This window comes from Melospiza georgiana, chromosome 8 (genome assembly GCF_028018845.1).
Source record: "Melospiza georgiana isolate bMelGeo1 chromosome 8, bMelGeo1.pri, whole genome shotgun sequence".
Taxonomy (NCBI): domain Eukaryota; kingdom Metazoa; phylum Chordata; class Aves; order Passeriformes; family Passerellidae; genus Melospiza; species Melospiza georgiana.
The window spans coordinates 29186349-29209553 of record NC_080437.1 but is presented as its reverse complement, the minus strand read 5'-3'; the positions used below and the strand labels follow the sequence as shown (position 1 = coordinate 29209553).

The 23205-nt window shown below is 41.3% G+C and overlaps 1 protein-coding gene across 1 annotated transcript; it reads left to right on the top strand.

Annotated features, from left to right (window-relative positions):
- Positions 1–72: 72 nt before the first annotated feature.
- On the top strand, positions 73–14428 carry DCLRE1A (DNA cross-link repair 1A). The gene is made up of 9 exons (XM_058029128.1): positions 73–1134; positions 2656–4164; positions 4588–4721; positions 5907–6025; positions 7530–7673; positions 8558–8703; positions 9630–9784; positions 12947–13088; positions 13718–14428. Exons 1-9 carry the CDS (start codon positions 720–722, stop codon positions 13882–13884), a joined length of 2931 nt encoding a protein of 976 aa, XP_057885111.1. The 5' UTR covers positions 73–719; the 3' UTR covers positions 13885–14428.
- Positions 14429–23205: the final 8777 nt, after the last annotated feature.

Below are 23205 nucleotides of genomic sequence, written 5' to 3'. Positions count from 1 at the left end.
TGCGCGGCCACGGCGGGAAACGGCGGAGGAGGGGCCGGGCGCAGGACCGGCGGGAGCCGGGACATCCCTGGGTGTATCCCGGGATATTCGGGAGCACCGGGACATCCCTGCGAACATCCCGGGGTATTCCAGAGCACCGGGACGATCCGGGGAATATCCCGGGATATTCGGGAGCACTGGACATCCCTACGGGCATCCCGGACACTCCGGGGCGCCGGGACATCCCAGGGAGCAGGGAGGTACTGGGACACACCGTGGAGCAGCACCAGGACCCTCTGGAGGAGCATCCCGGGACACTCCGACGATGATCCCGTAGCTGAATTCTTGCTTGTTTTGTTTTAAAATTTTTCCTGCTCGGGCAGGAATTTTTAAAGTCTTCCTGCCCCCACATTGCCTGGTGGAGCTGATGATGCTGAGGGCAAGCTGAAGGAAATGGCTCAACCTGGAAGGATTTGCAGAGTCAGGCCCTGTGTAACAGGAGGAATTGCAAATCTACAAAGAGAGGCTCGTTGAGTTATTTTTGGGATAGGATCCACCATGCTCCTGTCCCATCAGGGACTGCTGCTTGGTTTGTGGGCCAGTGTTGCTTTTTTAACATGGGCTTCTGGAGCTTTTCCTCAGATAGTGAAGAGTGGAGGGAAGAGTAAATATATTAGTGGGAGGAAAGGCAGGTTTGTGAACTGTTGCGTAGAAGAAAAGGGAATATTTAATGTGTTGACATGTCTGAAGATGCTTTATTGGAAGAGGACATTTGGGAGTACAAATCCATTAGGAAGCGGAAGCATCAGAGTAACTCACAGAGCATCTCCACGCCTGTGCAGGAAGTAAGTGTTGGCAAGGGCAGGCCAAAAAGAAAGAGAAATGGAAAAAAGAAATCGACAGGAAAAACTGGTACACCTCAGAAAGCCAAGCAGAGCTCACAGGCAGGTCAGGATGGGGATGAATGTAAAGAAGACAGCAGTGTGCACTCCCAGGACAGTGTGGGCAGCCTGGCAGAGCAGAGCTCACAGAATGCAAAGCCCGTTCACGATGGATTCTGTCCCAGCTGCCAGATGCCCTTCTCTTTGCTGTTGGTCCAGACACCCCAGTGGCACGTCTATGAATGTTTGGAAACTCCAGGACCCATTGAAAAAGGTATGAATGGAGTAAGAAAAAAGCCTTCAGAGAAAACTTACAGACCTCTCATGAAATGTTGCTGTAAACCTCGTTTTTTGTATTCAGCTCAAGATCTGAAATGGTAGTTGGTATGATTTTTATCATGTTTTATTATGTTGTTATTGATCAGTCCTATTTTTGTACAAAATTTTTGCTTCTTTGTGAAAAACATGGAAATCTGACATGAAAATCTCATTTCAGAATCTAATCTCAAAACTCTGAGAAAGTTTCATGGCTGTTTATCAAATTCTAGTGCTTCATTCAACAAACTGAAGGTGCATATTTAAAGTAATGAAACCTGTTGCAATGACAGTGTCAGAAAAGAACCTTCAGGCACAAGGGTGCTACTTTTGACATGAAGCTTCTATCTCCTTAGGTGTAGATTTTATTATCTTGTATTCATGTTGATATGTGATTTGTTCAGTTGTCTGTGGACATTTGGAAGATGAAATATGCCAATTTACTTAAAATGTTACCTTGTGGCCCACTATGATTTAGAAATATTGTATAGAAATAGAGCCTAACATTCCTGTATCATAAGAAAACTGTTTTATTTTGAGCTCTGTACAAGAAGAATAAAACTGACACATTCCAAATTCTAGTTTCATGGGGAAATACCAATCTAAACAGTTTCAGGTATCCAACTTATGTCCTTAGTACACCTCACAACTTTTGTAAACCAGAAAGCATCCAGTCAGGAAATGTGAGTGAAGGCTGTTTTAAGTAATAGAACCAGCTTTTTCTATTTTGATAACATTCCTTGAGTTTTCTTCTTTGGAGCAATGACATGTAAGTCCTTTCATGCTGATTTTGGCAGTGCTTTTAATTTAAGGCAGGTGTTTTAACACCTCATTTCTGTCTTAACAGGTGCAAAATCTTTCTGGTGGGTTTATGCATTCACTTTAAAAGCCTGAAAAGTTGGGCTGGCAAATTGTTACTGGGAAAGGTCTAGGAAAGTGTTATGGATGGGTTTTTTTTCCTAGCATCTCAACACTGAATGTTCTTCATATAGGTAAATGCACAACTTTTTGCTTTTTTTTTCTTCGTGTGTAATATCAGATAATTTAAAATGGAATTTCAGGTCAATTCGGAGTTGAGATTTGGTGGTTTTGTTTGTTATTTGTGTTTGAAGTGTACTGGCTGTTTCTGGTGCCACTTCTCTGAGCTTGTTGCTTGAATATGAGACAATTCTAGACCAGAAGCCCTGTGATTGAAGGAGCTCAGCATTGAAACAGGGTCAAGTTGTTAATGGGCTGTATAATTCAGGTGTAGTGCTGTGTGAGCAGCAGCTGTTTGGTTTTAGACTGGAAGCTTCTCATTACTCAGGTCATAGCAGTGGTGGCTTGAAAATTACTTTTTATTTGTGCCTTCTGACCTCCAGCAGCTGTGTTTTATTATAAAAGCTCCTAAATGTTGTGTCACATGAGATTTTTATTTTAACTGTGCCAACTGTACTTGCAAAGGTATTAACATTTCACTTTTGTGTGACTCTTTCCACAGAGTGTCCTGATGGTCTGCAGTGCACCTCCACCATCCCATCCCACTACAAGCGTTACAGCCATTTTCTGCTTGCAGCAAACAGGGCAGGGGAGTACCTTGTAAACCCTTTGGGAACCACTGTGGACATGAAGATGACACGTGCTACTGCTGCAAAGCCCAGCTGCTCCCCAAGTTGTGCAGAGGAAACCTCAGGGGAGGAGAAACTCTCTATTAAAATAAAGCACGCCCCAAATGACAATGGTGCATCAATGGTACGGAATTCACCACAAATGAGGTCTCTAAATACAATTAGTGGAAGTACTTCCTTTTCTGCAGGTGTTCAAAAACCTCAGCAGACACTTCAGCTTCCAGAGACAGCAGATAATCATTGTAAATTTGAATTTTTTGATTTTGCATCCTCTCAAGAAAGTGAGACAGGAGAACATCTGTGTGTGGAGAAAGATGCAAGTCAGCCAAGTCTGCTACAGTCAGGAGTGGACTTCAATGACTATGGAATTTCATACTCACCACTAAGTACATTTGAGGAAAGTGAAGAGGAAGAGGAGGAAAAAGTAAAAGTATCACAGACTAAATTATTTGAAGTGCAGAACTCGGAAGAAGACTCCGACTCAGAAGAAGACTCCGATTCTGTGACATTTAAAACACTTGATGAACTTCTCTCACAGAGGAAGCCTCAGTATGAGCATGCAAAAATGGAAAATTTCATAACCAAAAACCCCCTCTGTGGGGAAGAAAATACACTGGACCATGTAGATCCTCAGCAAGGGGTGGTAACCAGTGGATCCTCTTCTGCTTGTAGTTACAGGGAGCCTGAACAGCCAGAATTGATTTCCTCTGCTGCCAAAGCAGGAGCCACAGAGTCAGAAGATGCTGGTGCTTGTGCTCTGGGTTCTGCATATGTGAGTCTTACTGGCACATCATCACTGCTAGACAGAGAAGATGCTGGCTCCCTTCTGACACAGAAGAGTAATGTTTTGAGGGAGCCAAGTAACATTTTAAGTGGTACAAATGAAAAGACTGCCAGTGCAATAGATAAAACAGCTCACCAGGAGAGTTTGCAGACAGCAGAGGAGAAAAAAGGAAATCTTAGTACAGCTGCTGTATGCTTTCCCAGCCCCACCTCTTCTAAACCAGAGCCATCTCTTTCATTAGCAACTGTGAACACCAAATCCAGTCCTGCCAAAGAACTGAAACAAATGGACATTGGTGTTTTCTTTGGGTTAAAACCCAAAGCGAAGGAGGAACGCAAAGGAGAGGCGTGTTTGAAGGAGAAAAAACAGATACCAGCTTCAGTATCTCCTAATGGAAAGAGGCCCAGACAGCAAAAAAGGAAGGCTGAGGGGTCTGTGGGAGATGTGGAAGCAGTTTCAGAAAGTTCCAGTAAAAATGAAGCCATTGCAGATGTACCTTCTGGTGGCCAACGAAGGTGGAGAAAAAAATTTAAAGAATTACCTACTACAGGTGAAGAACCAAGAAAAAAACACTGCCCCTTCTACAAGAAAATACCAGGTGAGAGGTAACTTGGTTTTTCTTAGAGGTTAATTTATTTTGGCTGGAGTGTTGTGGTTTTGTCCTAATTTTAGACGTCAGTATTGTTACTCCTGATAACTGCTTTCTTAAATGTGTCTTATTTGCTTAACTGGTTGCCATCTGTATAAGAGAGCAGCTGAACAACATATTTGGGAGGCCTTTGAGAGTATTTGTTTGTGAGCAGTTTGTGAAAATTTTATTTTAGTTTGTGAAAATCTCTTTTTGCCACTGTTGACTGCTACACAAAACACATTAATCTTTAAATGGCTCCTTCAGTTGTGTGCAGAATAACTATTACCTTTTAACTGGGAAGAAAGGAAAAAACAAAAGCAATATCTGATTAGAAATTGGTTCTGGACTTTGCATGTTTACTGGCTGGATTCTCTTCCCTCTTTGCTGTAGGAACTGGTTTTACAGTTGATGCCTTCCAGTATGGAGAAATTGAAGGCTGCACAGCTTATTTCCTTACTCATTTTCACTCTGACCACTACAGTGGACTAACAAAAAACTTCAGGTTTCCAATCTACTGTAATAAGGTAAGGCTTTTCAAGATTACTAGATACCATTATATCCATATGCTTTTGTCCTTTTATATCCATCACTTTTGGAAGTACTGATGGAAGTAAATAGAAGATCAGTGGTTGGGGTCCTTTACTGGGTCAGTGGATATGTACAGGGGAAACTGCATTTTGTTTGTGTGAAATCCTTACCTTGATTTGACTGATCAAGAGGATTAGTGAAACTTCCCTCCCTAGATACCATGAAAAAAAATCAGATTTAAAAAGGACCTGTAGAGGTCTCATAGACCAATTTCCTGCACAGTGGAACCTTCAAAGTTAGATCAGACTGCAGGGAGTCTTTTGTCAGTCAAATTTTGAATGTTGGCTAGATTTTACTATATCTCCTTGCAACCTGTTGCAGTGCTTACTTCTTCTGGTTTTTTTTTTTTGTTTTTTTGTTTTTTTTTTTTTTCCCTAATTATACATTTGAAATTTCTGGTTTTGCAACTTGCCATTGTAGTTTGTTTTTTTTTTTTTTTTTGTATATGTGCATCATGAAGAATCTGGCTGCATTTTCTCTAAACTATTTCAGTGACGGAAGTCTGAAATAGATTCTGCATGAGCCATCTCTTTTCCACATTAAGCAAGTGGAATTATTTCAGACTGATGCTTTGTGTCCTGTACTTTGGGCTGCTGAATGACACGACTGCCATTAGCTGTAGTAGGTCCAACCAGCTCTTCTTTACTTGTAACATGGTAGGGCACCTTGCCTAACCAGCACATCCAGAGCTTGCATAAAAAAATCCTGTTTATGGTTCATTCTGGCAGTTTTCTGGAATACTTGTGTCCTGTATTGCTTTTGCAGTTGGAGTGACTGCTGCCCTCCTCGATAAGGTCCAGGGGCCTGTTACCTGGAAACTTCTTCACTTGGTTAAAGAAGGTTTTACCCACCCCTTCTTAACTTGACAGTGTGCAACAGATCTTCTTCCCCCTTGTTTGCCTCCTCTGATTCCAATCCACAGCCTGTTGACAGGCTTACTATCTGAAAACAGCTTTTCTCAGTTTGCTTTATGCGATGTGAAATGCTGCTGAAAGGCTTGGCTATACCCAGGGCCTTATAATTTCTCTCTAAGCCAGTCTGGCTTTGAGAGCTGTTGTTTCTATAATGAACAGTGCTTTTTTCAGCCTTTGCTCCTGTTTTAAATCCTGTCTGTGTTGCAGATAACTGGCAATCTGGTGAAGAGCAAGCTCCGGGTGCAGGAGCAGTATGTCCACGTGCTGCCCATGGACACGCAGTGTGTGGTCAATGGGATCAAAGTGCTGTTGCTTGATGCCAATCAGTAAGTATCACTGCATTCCCTGTGTGGAGAATTTCTTACAGGTAGTTAGCTTTTGAAATAGGTGAGTTATCTCCAAAAATGAAACAGGGATTTTTTGAATTTAATTAATTTTTTTTTGTGTGTACGTTGTGTTAACCGCATGTAGCTCCGTAATTTTTGTTTGAGGGTTGAATGATTTCCTAGTGGTCTGAACACTTCTGGTTTTTGGTGTCTAGTTGGGAACCTAGTAGATTTGATTATCAGATACATTAGGTTTCTGTACCTTGAACTGATGATAGGGAAATCCTTAGCTAAAGAAAAATGTGGTACTTTGGATCCTGTGAAAGACAACCTAGGTAACATTATGAAAATTGGACTTTGAAGAAAAGCCTGTTGAAATTTGGACAAGATTTCTACTGAATTTGGTGATAAAGGATGAGATTTTGTCTGTTAGACTGGCACTATGTGGTAATGCTGAATTTAAAGTTCAGTAGCACCTGACCTCCAGTCCTGTGCTCTTGTTCTGCCTCTTGGTACTTTTTTTTGGCCATGGGCTAGAGGAAGACTCCCTGCCCTGCAGTGCATTTATTGAAATGCAGGACTGTCACAGCTGGTTTGAACATTGCTTAGTGTAGGATTTGTTTATACTTGGAGAGATAAAACTCCATTAAGTCCTCTGAGAACCATCTCTAGGAACAAAGGAAGCCTTGTTGCTTATGTAATTTGTATAAATCTCATTTTTCCTATTTGTCCCTCTGATTCTTTGCTCCAATTTAAAAGCTGTGCATACCTTAGCTACAAAGTTCAGCTTCTTGATGAGTTCACCAGTTCTGTCCTTTTAACTTCATTTCATGCCAGTTTTTCTTTTTTTGAGATTTCATTTACCCTTTGTAGGTGACAGATATCTAAAATAATCCCACTCAGGTTTTCCAGTCTTGCCCTTCAGAAAGCTTTGTCAAGCAGCTGCAGAAGGCACAATGGATTCACTGTCACCAGTAAGGGAGTTGTATTTATAACCAGGGGCTTCTGGATCTAAAACAACATTTAAAATCTGCAAATAGAATTTAGAAGAAAATGCTCCAATAAGTCTTGTGGGAAGAGAGATGAATCTGCAGCAATATAATTCTGTTTGTCCTGAGCAAGAATGCTGCTTCTCTTTGGTGTGCTGTTTCCTCTTTGAATCAAATAATAGAATGATTGCAGCTGAGGCAGGATCTGTGCCATGCCTGCAAGGTGGGGCATCCCAAAAAGGCAGGTAATATTTGATATCTTTACTGTTGATGTGGATTTTTTGTTTCTTCTTCCAATCTCAGGTGAGAACTCAAGCTTGTGTATGGCCATAGGATTAGCTGCAGAATTCCTTTAGAAATCAGAAATTCCTAGCTAAATTAGTCTGTATAGCAGCTGTGATTTAAAATTCTGTTCTGTCCATGTTTCTACTGCTGAAGGGTGGTCTATCTCTTAAAGTAGTTTATTAGTACAGAGAGCTGACATAATTTGTGTGGGGCTTGTTTGTTTGTTTCAGCTGTCCAGGTGCAGCAATGATCCTTTTCTACCTGCCAAGTGGGGCTGTTATTCTGCACACAGGGGACTTCAGAGCAGACCCTTCCATGGAGCGCTACCCTGCTCTGATGGGCCAGCAAATCCACACCCTTTACCTGGATACCACGTGAGTTGGCTGGAAATTGATTTTTTTTTGGTTGTTTTTATTCTTAGTCTTTTCAGTTTCGTAAGGCTTTGAACCAAATATGAACCAAATAAATGTAATTTTAAATGACATTGCTGTGGTAACACTTTTTACCTCTATTTAGTGTTGAATAAAAGCAGAGATTTATTAAAAGTATGTGTAGCTTGTTCATTGGTTATGCTGTTACATTAGAGAATGAAAGTGGGTGGTGGAAAAGAGGCTGAAGTATTTGCTCTGGTCACCATATTATTTATAAGTGGTATTAAATTTAGGGTGTCAAAACGATTACATTAAATGTTCAAGTTTATGGAAGACTAGTTTTCAATGGATTAACTCTATTATAATAAGAAGTGTGAAGGAATTCAAAGGTGAAAGAATGCCAAAAGGCTGAATCAGTTTTGGGAGTTTTCATTAGACCTTCCTCTGATTCATTTATATAAAATTGGTTTTGTGTGAATGATGACTAATGCCCAGCTGCAGACTTTCATTTCTGTTCCATGTGTTTCTGTGAATGAGTAATGACTTACATTGTAGTTTGTGTGTGTGACAAAAAATAGATATAAGGATATAATCAGGACGTGACAGGAATATCAAGCTTGCAAGAGCACTTGGTATTTATGAAGAAGAAAATACAGAATTCATTACCAGAGAGTGAATAGTTGTAGAGAAAACAATGATATATGCTCAGTGTGATTTTTTTGTTGCAACAATTTCTGGGCACCTCAGTGTTTCTAATAGAGTGTTATTTTATAGAAGAGTATTGTCTTTTTCACTTCCTGAGTACATGGAGTTTTGAGGGCCTTCATGGCAATTTTAGATGTCTTTTCTTTTGTAACAAAGTGATCTATTTTGTTTCCCTGCCCCAGATACTGTAGCCCTGAGTACACTTTTCCTGCCCAACAAGAGGTTATCCAGTTTGCTGTCAACATTGCCTTTGAGACTGTGACTTTAAACCCACGAACTCTGGTTGTCTGTGGCACTTACTCCATTGGAAAAGAAAAAGTTTTCTTAGGTATGTAAAAGAAGTGTATTTGTTTAGTCTGAATGTTCAGATATAGTGTAAAGAAATTGAATATATTTAATAATCCTCCTGCTATTTTTTAGGTTTTCTAATCAATAAGTTTTAGCTTTCTGAAAGAAATAGTGTTCTACCATGTTTGCAGCCTTCCCCCCCACACTGAATATACATGTGGCCAGTTTATATACTAATTGTATGAACCTCTTTGATTGTGGTGGGAAAATTGCTAAGAGCAATTAAAAAATAAATAAATGAGGTCTTTATGACTTTTTTGCTCTTCATAATTTCAAGAAACAGCAAAAGGATGTTATTCTTAGACTTCTATTTTGAACTTTTCCTTCCAGTTTATATTATATATCTGTTCTAAGAGAAGATCTTGTGTGCTATGCAAGAGAAGATCTTGTGTGCTATGCTTCAGTCAGTTACAGCACCAGGAGCCAGCATGATTGCCCAAATGTCTGCCTTAGAGCAGGCAGATGTGCACCATTGTGCATATTTAAAATCATCAATACAAAACTTACTCTCACTGAAATTTTTAGTCTGTCTTCAGTGTGTGTGGGCTGTTTGTCACATATTCCAAAAACTGCACGTTTCTGGCATCTTTGGAATAAATACCAGTTCACCTCAGTAACATTCTACCAAAGAAATGTAACTTAGAATTTATCAGGGTACTTTTCCTTCTTTTTCCAATTGTTATACAAAATTCTGCTGCTAAAATGTAGGGGACAAAGGTTTTTAACACCCATTATAGGATTCTCTTCTTAATGTTAGAATACAAAACACTACATCCTGTTGAATGTCGATTTCTTTTCTAATAGTAAAAATTATCTTGTACAATAATCAGGACTATGTCCAAAACAAGCCAAAAAAAGAACTCTTACAATTTTCTCTATCTGATTTCTTCCTAATGAATCCTGAAGCAATTGCTGAAGTTCTGGGCTCAAAGGCAAGCATGTCCCGTGACAAATACAAAACCCTGCAGTGCTTGGAGTCAGCAGCTGTCAATTCCCTCATCAGTGTGGACTGGAAGGGCACTTTGCTTCATGTTCTTCCCATGATGCAAATTAATTTTAAGGTAAGTTCAGAAAATGGGCTGTTGATGAACGTGCTAGTAAAATTCTCTTGGCTCTTCCCAACCAGTGCTGTGTTTGGTGCTTTTTAACCTCTTGTCAGATCATATTTATTTAGTGGGGCTTTGACATGTAGCAATACATTGAAAATGAAAAGCAATTAAACATTAATAACTTCTCCAAACATGGTGTGGTGCCTGTACAAGGTAAGGTGAGGCTTGTTCAAAGACCTGCTCTTTGCAGTCCTTTTTGAAGTGGGTTTATGTAATGACTGCCTGATCTGTCCTCTTAGCAATTAATATATTGTGAAATGGAGTTCCTGTTTTCAGCCTTTTACCTGGTCCAGTGTAGGAAAAATCTAAAAGGATTTTCTGCCTGTGAGCCTCTCTTTTGAGGCAGCCTATGAACATGGCCAACTACCAGTTCTCTAATATTTTTCACAAAAGCAAGTTAACTGGTTAATTTTAAAACATGATTTCATCTAAGTTGATTTCAAATGCACATTTGGTTGAGATTTGAGACACTGAGTTTTGTTGTTGAGCATTTTTTCTGGGAATTTTTTTTAGTTTGGAAAGATGACTAATTCCTAGGTTATTCTAAATAGACAAAATACTGAAGGGCAGTAAGGTAAAGCAGCAGGCTCTAGATTAAAGTAACCTGTAAGGAGGAAAAAAGCCGTGGCTGTTTATACCTTACAGGCTTGGATTAATTTTCCTGTTTTGCTTCAAGCCTGCTGTGCCATCTCAAGCAAATCCTTCAGACCAAGATGGTATTTAGCTGCAGGACTAGTCAAGGTCAGAATTGACCTAAAAAGGAGTAAAAAAGGCTATATGGTTTGGATGGAGCTGCAGGAGAGGGAACTTAGTATCTTAATGCTATAACTTTGTTCTGTGATGTTTTCCGTGGTGGAGCAGAAAATGAGTAATGGAAATATGTATGGATTTATTTTTAGTGTGTTGTGCTGTCTTAAACAGGAATTGATATGAGTTTCTTCTGCAGATTTCTGGGTTGCTAAGTCTCCATGTCCCAGCATGTGTGGATATTCACACATGTGGACTTTCAGGGGGTGGAGGAACCCTCAAGGGCAGCTTTACTTCCCAAGGGAGGCAGTTGTGTCAGGCAGGGTCTCACCTCTGGCATCAGGAGGCTCTAGAGCAATCTCCAGTGTGACAAAAGCCATGCCTGGACCCTGAAAAGGAATTTTAAATGCTTAAAGATGAGTTCATATGATCATTTATCTTACTTTTGGATTTGAGATATATTAAGAAAATATTAAAAAAAAAAACCCAACCCGGAGATGTGGTACTTCACTGCAGTATTTGGTTTTACCTCAGTAAAATGCAGGGATTGCTGTGTGTACTGACAAATGGCTGTTCTTGAATAAGCCAGATGAGTTTAAGTGGTGTTAGGGCTGGTGGTAAATGAAATATTTAATCATGTTTGAGTCTTTTCCCATCTTGTGGAATCTGTTTGTGTACACTGCTGACTTTAGTGACACTCTGAATATCAGGCTGTCATGGTGATTGAAGGAGGTTGGTGTAGCAGTGAAATACATTTTCCATTCAAAAGGGTGAAGGTTTGGAGCAGTGTTGGCTAAAGCAATAAATGAAGAAATTGGAATGTGTATTTAAAATGGACTTGTTATGAGCAAACACAGCAGTCATTTGTTTTGGGGAAAGAGGCCATCTTTTCCAAAATGCATGCATGGTTCTTTTGCAACAAACAATTTTTTTGTAACTCAAAAATTGAGGCTTTTGCCTAACTTGACTATGTGGTGGAAACTTTCCAGGGAACTGACTTTTGTGGGTCTATAAATCTTTCATGTTGTTTAACTCATCAAGGTCTTGTACTGGCATTGAGGTGAGACTTTCAGAAGTGAAAGTGATTGAAATGCAAAAATAATTTTTTATATGCTTGAAATTGCATCCTTAATGTGACTGTTGCACACTTGATTTATAACAAAACTTAAAAGTGGATTAGCATTGTTAATATAATAATCATTGCATTTGAAGTACTGTATTTAGATTTCATTAGATCAAGGGGAGAAAATATGTGAACAATTACCTTAATCTGTGTTAATGCTCCCAAAATGAAGTGTGAAGGAGAATTAGGCTGCTACAGTTATACCTTTAATCAGATGAGGACTGAACATTCACAGTGTGTTGAAAGTCACAGCAGTGAGCCATAATTCTTGTTGCTGAATGAAATGTCTTCTGTGTTAGGGCTTTTAAAAATTCTTTTTTGTACCTGGTTTGATGGATTTTGTATGTTGCTACGGGACATTGTACTGAAGGTGTTGTTAAATGTGGCAGCTTTCTGCTGCCCTGTTTTAGAGTTCTCAAGTGTCTGACAGGTTAGATAATTTTCTGTCACAGCCCATCTATCCCCCTCTACCCTCCTTTTTAATCAGACTTTATTTTGTATTCCTCTCTCTCCTGCTAATATAAAGTTTGATTTTGAGTTCTGTAACCTTGTAGGGCTTTCAGATTAGGAATTTGCCTGTAAGATTTTATACAGGACACATGAAATTGATTTTCTATTTTTAACTTGAAGCGATACTGACTTCGCTTTATGCAGGCATAGGATTGTACATACTTGGAAATTTTTTCAAGGTAATTTCCTTTTTAGAGTGAGAAGATGAGAGGTCCTTCCTGTCTTGGAGAGGTGGTAAAACATGGTTTAGTGCTCAGAGCAATACTTAGCTTGTGCACTGGCTTGCTGTAAGTTTTTTGGGGTAGATTAATTAAATCTGCTTACTTGTGGGCATAAGCAGGTGTCAAAACCTCTGTGATGATTTTGCCCTGAAGCAGCATTTCACCATCTTCTATCTCCACTCAGCTGCTGACCTCTGGTTTAGAGGAGGAGGTGAATGGTTTGTGGAGCAAGGTCTGTAAGATGATGTGATTATTCCTTATGTGTTCTGATCTGTAGTGCATAGCTGTGCATATGTACTTAATTCAGATGAAGAAACTGAGATCCTAAGGGACAAGTTGTTTTGCAAATGTCAATATTTGTCATTAATAATTGCAAGGTAGATGATCGTTGAAATTAAAAAATACCAGCAAATGAAAATAAAATGTAGTCTGAATCCTCTCCATCATGAAATGGCCAACCTTTAGCCTAATTAGCTATTTAATGGGATTAAATATTTGCTTTTTTTTCCACAGGGCTTGCAAGATCACTTGAATAAGTTTTCTGAGAATTTTGATCAAATTCTGGCTTTCAAACCTACGGGGTGGACCTACTCTGATTCATGCCTTTCTCTGGAGGATATCAAGCCCCAGACAAGAGGAAAAGTCACTATATATGGTATAAGAGTGGCAAAGATTCAGTACATTTGGCTTTGTGTGGATGCTTTTCCTATTTTTATTCTGGAAACTCCTACTGATTTTGTAACTGCTGCTTTTTCTGGTAACTCATTGAGAAACTGAACAGATCTCTTCAGGAGGGATCTGTGAAATGAGTAATCGAGAACACCATAAATGCAGATTTTTACATACATTTTGTACCCACCTTGTCATGCAAATAAAAACTTTCACCTGATACAGGTACAGACTTCAGGGATGGAGTCTTGGCTTGACTGATGCTGGTGGCAGTGTAGTTCCAGAGCCAAGATTTCATTCTGTGTCTTACTTGTTTCTGAGAGAATGTGCCTTCCTCTCTGTTTTTATTGGTGGGTGGAGCTAAAACCCTTAACATCCCTTTAACCAGGTCACTGATGTTGCTTAGCTTGCACTGATTAATGTCTTGGTGACTTAATGCTAGGTAATTTTCCTAGAAGGGAAAATTGGAGGGAGGGAGGTGTTTTACCTTAGCTATAAACTTTGGATCCCAAATAGGAATTGAAAAAAACCCTTTTGTCTGAAGTATTTCTTAGCTGGAAGGCTTGGAGGAAGCTCAGTGGCCTGACAGATGGCTGTGATTTGTTTTCATTTCAGGGATTCCTTACAGTGAACACAGCAGTTACCTGGAAATGAAGCGTTTTGTTCAGTGGTTGAAGCCACAGAAAATCATCCCCACTGTCAATGTTGGTGACTGGAGAGACAGAAGCCTGATGGAAATGCATTTTAGAGACTGGATGACCGAGGGCAATAGGCAAAAATAAATATAAAGAAGAATGTATTTTTCAAAGGAAGTAGACTGGAATGGGAATTGAGTTCCTGTGAGTTTTATATATCTCCCTTTTCCACAAAGCTTTCTTTAGGGAGGACTTAACTGCCATTCTTTGAAGAAAGATAAATTTGGGAAAAGAAAAAAAAAAAAGCACCTTGCTTTCTTGTGTATCTACTACTTTTTTCTTCCCCATAATATACCATTTTTGCAAGTCCATATTTTAGGTTATTTTTATCTTACTCCTTTCCCCTGTTCTTAATTCTCCTCAGGTTGTGGAGATGCTCAGATGTGTAATGCTGGGGATTCAACAGTCTCCAGGATAATTTCTGAAAATAAGTTATTGTAATAAATGAGACAATATTAGGCTTGTGTCACATGCTGTCAACTCAGACTTCAGAGAAGCTCATTTCGTGAGGCAGAACTGACTATTGTGATTTAAATATTGTTAAAAACCTTACCTTGTGAGAGAGTATTGACTTGGGCTCCTGCAGCATATGTACTTGAGGCAACTGTTTACAAAAGACACTTCTACATTCTGCTCGAGATTTTTTTATTTCGAGATTTCACTTTTTTTTTAGTGATCTTTTTTAAAATAAAGAATATATCTTATGCCTGTGTGTTCTTTCTGAGCAAAATGCATTTTATTTCAGTGGCAGGTTTGCTAGCCTGAACAACCTGTCTGCACTGTCTTTGGTGAATGTGCTGTGTGTGTTGCTTGTCTCAAGTTGCTCCTGTGTCCTCTGCAGAGCCAGATCTCAGCAGGTGTTCAGAGCACAGAAGTGGTTCCTCACCATGGAATCCCCACTGGGCTTTGCAGGGTTGTTTATATACAGGTTGTACATAAACACTGGGCTTTGCAGGGTTGTTTATATACAGGTTTGTCACCTGAGTTCTGGAAACACAAGAAAGGCAAATACTGGCACTGGCAGCAGAAAGGTAAATTTCACTTTGCATTTTTGGCCCTAATTCTTACCAGATTATCCAGTGCTGCTTTTTTTTGCATCTGCCTGGTGTTTATGTTCTGAAGTATGTGGGTGCATGCAGGCACACTAGTAAAATTTTAATCACTAAAATAAAAACTGTTCCAAAGTTCCAGGGTGGAATCACATGTAAAGAGTCACTCCCCAGCCCCTCAGAGTAGCTTGTCTGGAATCCTCGATGCTATTTTATGTTGTAAAAACATTTTTTAATGATCAATGCAAGTATAAACAGATCCTTGCCTCTGAGTGATGAGCTCTGTAGTGTGAAGTCACTTGTTTTGTCTTGTGAGAGAAATCAGTGAGGAGCTGATGGCAAAAAGATTCTTTGTACTAAAAGAGTTGCGAATGAGTATTTCACATAAGGCATTGTTAAATGCTTCAGTTTAAATGAAGCAGTTGAAGGAATCTGAATTTTTTGTTTTACATCATGCATAGTGCTAGCTGGCTGTCACAACAACTGGTAACTGGACTGGAGTGCTCATTCCTAGGATTCCACTCCTTTTCGAAGGTGTATGAAGAAGGATCTTTTATGGGTTTTGCAAGAACCAGACCCGAATGAATGCCTTGTACAAATCAGAGCAAATTTGGGGATTATATTTGACAGGGAATTGTTTTTACCAGTTGAATTGTTAAGGAATTATGCATGCTTTTTTTTGGCCTTCAGGATTTTTTCCTGTCTAATTTTTGCATGGACTATGAGAGGCAGGAATAAGCACCTCAGACTCAGAATTGTGACTAAGATTTAACATCATCTTGTTTCCATAGTTGCATTTTCAAGAATGACTGTTCCTGCAGAGAATGAGTGTGTTTGTGTGGTGGGGGGGTTCCCACTGTGCTGATGCTGTTCCTGGTTTTGCAATTCCCTCAGTTTGTGCCACTGGTAACTCTGAACCCAAAAAATTCAACTTTCAGCGCGGCCTGATGAGTGTGAGGTACCTGTTACCTCTCTGTGGCTCTTGACCTCCTGCTTTCAGTTTCTAGCCTGTTACCCAGAATGAGGGGTTGGGTCTCTTTCTTTTAAAAGCAGACTGGTTTCTGAAACTAGCCCCAGGAATGGTGTATCTTGGAAGAAACTGGCACTGACATCTGCTGGATTGACCCAGTGAATCCTGCCCTGATGTGGAGCAGATGGTCATGGGCACATTTTGGTCAGCACAGCAGAAGGGCTTTAGTGCTGGAGGCTTTTTCCAGTTCCCTGCTCTGCTGTAGGTATTCCTGCATCGGCCCACTGGGTGCTTTCATTCTGCCCTCTCTGGTCTGTATTTGCACTTCCACCAGCTGGTTTTTGTGTGTAGATGAATTCTGCAGCATTTCATCCACCTTCATGGCAGGAGATCTCCATCTTACCTACTTACTTGGCCTCCTTTTTATGGAAAAAATGTGTTTTCAGAATCCAAACACAGGAATAAATTATTTTTATCTTTATTATAAAGAGGATTAGTAACAGGATTAGGTTGAGTGGGAGGACATACAAACAGATGTGGAAAACTAAATATAACTAACAAGAATATTGTGGAAAGATGTGTGACAAGACTTTTCCCTCGCCTTGGTGCATCCAAGGGACATCTCTCTGATCTCAGCAGTTTAAGTCCTTTGGGGAGTGCAGACCTGGGATAAACCAAGTTTCAGTGTTATTGAACAAACATTGTTAATTAGGACTTTGGCTCTGCTTTTCCTAATGAAGAATTGGATTTTTTTTTTTCAGTCTTTGGGCAGTGCTGGCATTAGAGATGGATGAATTAAAGCATTTGTTATTTTGGTTGAGTGTGGGGTTTCTGACTGCAGGAAAGTGTCACCTTTTCACAGTCCCTGGAGGGGACTTAGACCTCTGTGGTGCCATAGAAACACTAAACCAGGGTCCCCTGGACAGGGGGGTGGAGGAGTCAGCCTGTTCTGACACAAATCCCACCAGATTTCACTAAAGATGGGCTGTGAGCATCCCAGAGGCTCCTCCTGTTTGTCTGGGGCTGCCAGGCTCAGGGCAGCAGGCACAGCCAGGGACAGGGGCAGCTGCAGCACTGGCTTGATTGGCTTCCAAAGGCAGCCCCTCTGAAGGATCACTTCGTATTTCCCATCAGGACTCCTGCTCTGATTACATATCACCCCAACAGGCAGATAAATGAGCTAAAAGCAGCCCTGTTGGAAAAGGGTAGCAGGAGGGGAGAGGGGAGATGAGGAGAGCAGCTCCTGGCTGTGCTGGCTCTGGGTTTCAGGCTGGCTGTGATAAATGAAAGCACCCACAGCCTGTGGCCACCACAGGGGAGCCAGTGGGCACGTGTGAAACACTGCAGAATAAAGGCATAGGGGCAGCTAAATGGAACTTCAGAGTGCTGGTGTCCCTCTAAACCTTCATGTGAAATAACAATTGATAGCAACTTGGAGTGGAGAAAGGAACTGAGATGCCATTGGCATGGTTAAAGGATTTCTTTATTCGATCAAACCTGTCTGCTTTGTATGAGCTTTGTAAAGGTTTTTAGGATGAGCTTTGTATGAGCTTTGTAAAGATTTTTAGGATAAATTGCCATTTAAATTTAAATTTAAGGAAGTGTGACTTCAGATATATCCTTCATGCAATTAGAGATCAATTTTGACCGAACATGAATTTTGAATTTGAATTTGAACACTGCTTTGGGAGATTTATTTCCACACCAGTGTAAAGATGCAGTTATTACTTTGATGTGTTTTCTGTGTCTGAATGACTTTTGTTGAGTTATCTTTGGTAGAGGAAAAAAAAAAGCAGCAGGTGACTTTTGAGAACAAGAGAATGCGGCCCAAACATTTCCGTCCTCCCTTGGCTACAGAAAACCAACTGCTTCTCATTTCAGAACCAAAACAAATAAGGCCATTACTTTTAAGGGTGGGTCACAGGCTGCTTCATGTGTTCAGGTTTTATAGTGAAATGATGCAATCTGAGATTTTATTCAATAGCCACCATTCCAAACCAAGTATGTTTGCAAAAACATTCAGTATTCATGTTTGTGAACCACACAGTATTAGTATCTAGTGGGAATTATGACCAGCATGAATGAAATTCACAGGAAATACTGAAAGCTTGTCAGTACCAATATTAAAAATTGAAGATCTTGTACTTAAGTTTCACATTGTGGTACAGATTATAAATGCGCATTTGGAGTGCTGAATTTAATGTTCAGCACTCAGTGTAATGTCCAGCAGTGCAGAGAAAAGCTAGGAGATTTCAGCCTCTAACAGAAATGAAGGGATAAGACAGTCTGTCACTGTTTGCAGAGGAGGAAAGCAGCACAGGAGCGCTGCCTGCCCACTGAGCCCAGCCAGCTCTCCGTGCTGTCTGCAGCAGCAGGGCTGGTGGAGGAGCTGCAGCCCACAGAGGCAGAGCCCTGCGCTGCCTGGAGGCCTCTTCTCCTTCCCCCTTCTGCTCTGGACCTTTACCCACTGCTGTACAATGGCACCTTGTTATCAAATCTCCAGCAAATACTCTGGCAGGGAAAAGGCTTTTCCACTCTGTCACATCTGCTCTGGTATCTCAGAGCAGATAGGCACTTGTTTGTGCCAGTTTCCAATAAGTTCTTATATAAACCAAGCAGTTTTAAAAACCTCTAAGCTTTCCCATTTGGGCATTTCAGATTCACTTTGCTCACCTTTCCTTCTGTACATTGCCTTGTTTGTTCAGGAAGAGGAAGAAAGTTCAGCACCTCAGGGAAGAAGAGACAAGCAGTGCCCTGGAGGAAAAGGTGACACGAGGACACAAATGCCAGCAGCGGTGACTTTGGAGTTCAGCAAAACCAGGGCTGGCTGTGGGGCTCTACATGTGCTGCCTCCTGCTGCCTCTCACCCCTCCTCCTTGTCCAGCACAATCTTCCTCCCTGCAGAAGCCATGATTTCAGTGAACTCTGTTGTGAGAAGCAAAGTTGATTTTTTTCTGATCGCTGCAGTCGTTTGTCAGCTCCTGGCAGAGACCTCCCCAAAAACAGCACTGCCAGCAGCAGGATCTGACCCACTTTTCAGCTCCCGTTTCAGAGAGGAGATGGATTGGAGCATTTATCTCAGCAGGGCTTCTTCAATCAGAGAAAGGCAGGCTGGATTTCTCTTGTTACTGAGACCTTGTTATTTACTTGGCTCTCTGCCCTGCTCTTGGTCGCATCTATTGCCTGAATGAGGGAGGTAAAGCTGAAATTCTGCTCTTTGTGCTGCTACCCAGCGACCATCTGAGGAACTGAGCTCTGCAGCACAGCAGGAGCCTGGTTTTGCACTAACACCTTCATGATCACAGCCCAGCTCATTCCTTGGAGCTCACCTGTGGGGCAAGCAGCCAGGCAGGGGCAATGGGCACCCACAGAAGGGCTGGGGCATGGACTGGGGGGCAGTGAGCCATGGCAGGGCTCTTATGGACTTCCAGGGCATGACAAACATTCCCAGGAGTGTGTGAAAGTTCCTGATTTTCTGCCATGTCAACCCAAAGTAGTCTGTGTTTGACCCAGGAGTGGCAGGGAGAGGGGTGAGTGCGGCAGGACAGTGGTGCAGTTAGTGACAGCTCATTAGGGAATGATTAACTACCCAAACAGATCAGTGGGGTGGGGGGCAGCAGGCATGCCTCAGAACATGGGAAAAGGCAGGCTGAGGACAGCAGGGTGGGAGGCAAGCAGGGAATGGCTCTGGAGCTGCTGTCAGGGGAGCTGGGGGTCTTCATCCCCCCTGCCCACACCAGCACCACCACTCCAGCTGGGTGACTCAGGGCAATGTTGTCATTCTGAACATTTCTAACTTACTTGCTGGGCTGTGACCGTGCTCACAGGGGTCTTAGGATGAGGGAAGAGATGAGAATCTGACTCCATGTTTCAGAAGGCTTGATTTATTATTTTATGATATATATTATCGTAAAATTATACTAAAAGAATAGTAGAAAGGATTTCATCAGAAGGCTAGCTAAGAACAGAAAAAGAAAGAATCATAATAAAAGCTTCTGTCTTGGACAGAGAGTCCAAATCAGCTGACTGTGATTGTCCCTTAATTAAAAACAACCAACATGGGCCAATCTCAGATCCACCTGTTGCATTCCACAGCAGCAGATAACCATTGGTTTACATTTTGCTCCTGAGGCCTCTCAGCTTCTCAGGAGGCAAAGTCCTAAGGAAAGGATTTTCCATAAAAGATGTCTGTGACACTGGGCACCATTTCATGGCAGTGTTGTGGCTTTGGCCCTCCTGGAGGAGCAGGGCAGGAGCCTGCCATGAACTTCTGCTGCTCCAGAAAGGCTCAGCTCAAGCTGCGGCAGCGGCTCTGAAAGGGGCTCCAATGGGCTCATTCACCCATTTTCCACAGCAAACACAGCCAAAGGGACAGCTCACATCACCACGAGGTGCCACAGCCCGCTGACACCTGTGGGTCACTGCGTGGGTCCCCTCCAGGGATGGCAGCAGTGACCTCCCCCTCCTGTGCCCTGGCTGTAGTGCCAACACCCCTGCACTGTGCCCACCCCAGCCTTGGCATCACCACGTGTGTGCCCTGGCAGAGCTCAAACAGACCAAGGGATGGAGAGGCCCAGGGTGACCAGAGCACTGGGCAGGGGATGTTTCATCCAGGTGCCAGAGAGGCTGCTCACACATTTACTCTGGGTTATTTCAGTGTTTTAGCTGACCTTGAGGGAAGGTGCTGCTTACAGCCGCTCGTCTGATGCTGGGAAATAACCTGAAGCAGACTTTCTTTTTAAAAAACACCAAATATAACAAAAATGTATACTTGCAGCAGAGAACTCCTGTTTTACCACCTTTGACATATTTTTTTTTTCCTATCCACAGTCCCTCTTACTGTTTATAGTTGTTACTCATGACTGAGTTTTCCTTCCTCTTTGTTCTCCCCCCAGCTACTTTTCCACTACTGGGGATTTCTCAGAAATGTTAGGCTGCCAGAATTCACTTTTATTCTTAGAAACTGGGGCACAAGGGCAATTGCTTGGAAGCCAAATGACATCTGTGAAGAATGACTTTGGACATTGAATAAAATAGTAGAGGGGCAAATTGGAGGACAGGCGGCCAGAATTCCTGCAGGGCACTTGCTTTCAGGACATTTAGCATATAAATGAGATTATTTTGGCAAAAAGTTTCCTGGTGTAGAATATGTAGAATAGGCTGTTAAGTGACTCAGCTGCAGATTACTGGGAAGTTACAGGTAATCTTTGCAGGGCAAGGAGGGGCTGTGTTAGGAGAAAATGAGGCGTTTTGCAGCATACAATGTGTTGTAAAGTGTTAGGACATTTATTTATCATATGTGGGCAGACAACTTCACACATCCTACCCGAATTTACTGTACCAATGTCATTTCCATATTGTGCCTCTGTAAGTGTTATGAATCAGCCAATATGTGACATTAATTATCTGCATTTAGCACTGTACAAACAGACATAATGATCAATTATGCAGTAACACATTATGGGGTGACTGTTTACTAAAGTTCAGAATTAATCCCCCAGTACTCTAAAATATTCTGGAATTATTCTGTGCATGCTATATCTAACCAAATCCTGGTTTTGTCCAAAATCAACATTCTTCCATGGCTGAGAGGTGCAGCATTCAGTGCTCAACAAGCAGGTTCCATGCAGGTGGCTCTTCTCCCACCACCATCTTCACTAATTCACCTCTTTGGAGAAATGTTTCTCCATGAAGTTCTAGGAAATTGCTTCATGGCTTTGGGTTTCTTTTTGATGAAATTCAAAAAGAATTTGAATTCTTTGAATTCAATTTGAATTTAATTCTTTGCATTTCAATTTCTCACCTCCTCCATCCATAACTGGAAACAAAAGGCATTTGTCTTGTATTACCAATTTCAGGAAGTATTTGAAAAAATGATGGAAGAATGCAGAATGTTTGGTCTAAGACAAAGAGAAGGGAGAATAGGTAGAAACAACATCTTCCATAATGAAGATTTCTATGCGGACAGTGGCAATCCAAATATTCCCTATGCCCACTGAAAATAGGGCAAGAAAAAATCAAGTTAATTTTCTGAAAAAAATTGTCTAGGATAAATATTAGAAAATAATTTCCTGATTTTACAGAGAGATGAGTCCTGGAACAAGACAGAAAAGTTTGGACTTTCCTCTTCCAAAGTTCAGAAGAGCTGAGGCAAACTTTGGCCAGGAAAGGCTGAGGATGGCATCCTCAGTAGATGCTCTTGAAGAAGGTGATCTGTGATTTTAGGGTTCAGGCCATGAGGACTGTCCTAGCAGACTGACAGAGTTTCAGGGCTGGAAGAAGCCCTGGACAGTGATATCCATCCATCCATCCATCCATCCATCCATCCATCCATCCATCCATCCATCCATCCATCCATCCATCCATCCATCCCATCCCTCAGGGGCTCCTTGGGCAGAAATGGATCTGCTGTGCTCAAAGCAGCAAAGGACTCCCATGGCAGCCTTGGAGCAGAGCTCCCAAGGAATGTGTTTTCTTCCATTTTCAGCCTCTGTAGTTCCAGAACTGGGAGTTCCCTCTGTATTTATGCAGAATTCAGCACAAACAGGCCTTTGAACAGCGCTGAAACAGAAAAATCAAAATGTGATCCTTTCCACCTTGAGAAACAAGCACGTCCCAAACACTCTTATCTCAAAGGCAGGAGTGACAGGCTGTGGAAACATTCACTCTGGAAATTAATCTTTTGAACAGGAGCTGAGTCTGAATAGATTATATACATATTTGTGCTTGCCTGCTTTGAGTTACATGATATTGTTTTCATCTTCAACTGAATAAAATTTTATAACAATTTTTTTTAAAGCCCAGAAAATTTGTCAAATTTACTACTGAAGTAAGTTACACCAATGCTCATTTTTAGTGAGTGTAGTTCCTTACTGCAATAGTCAACCTGGCCTTATTCTGTTGGAGGCTGGATAAATACCTCCTTTGAGCCAAATTCACCCTGATCAAACTTATATAAATCTCTTAATATCAGTATTTCTGTGCCTGCTAAACCCAGTAGTTATTTTGGTTGTGTCTGCCAAGATGAAATGATCAGTACTCACACCCAGTGATTCTGTCTGTTGCCACATCATTGTATATTGCCAGTATCTATTTTACAGCAGTATGGGTGTGTGAAAATTCCCACACAAAGTGTCCATGTTCATGCAGGGCACAGGAATGTGCTCTGCCATGTCACACCGTGGTGCTGTAAGCAACAGAGGTCACTCTAGGACAGGACAAAACTCCCTTTTGGCACCCCCCGGAGCTCTCCTGAAGTTCCTTATCAATTTCCTTTTGACTAATAAACCAAAGTAACTCGGTGTAAAGAGGTGAGCAGAGGCAATACAAATACAAACCAGTATTTCTTGCTGAAATGAAAAATAAACACAGTGCAAAGGTCATGTAAAT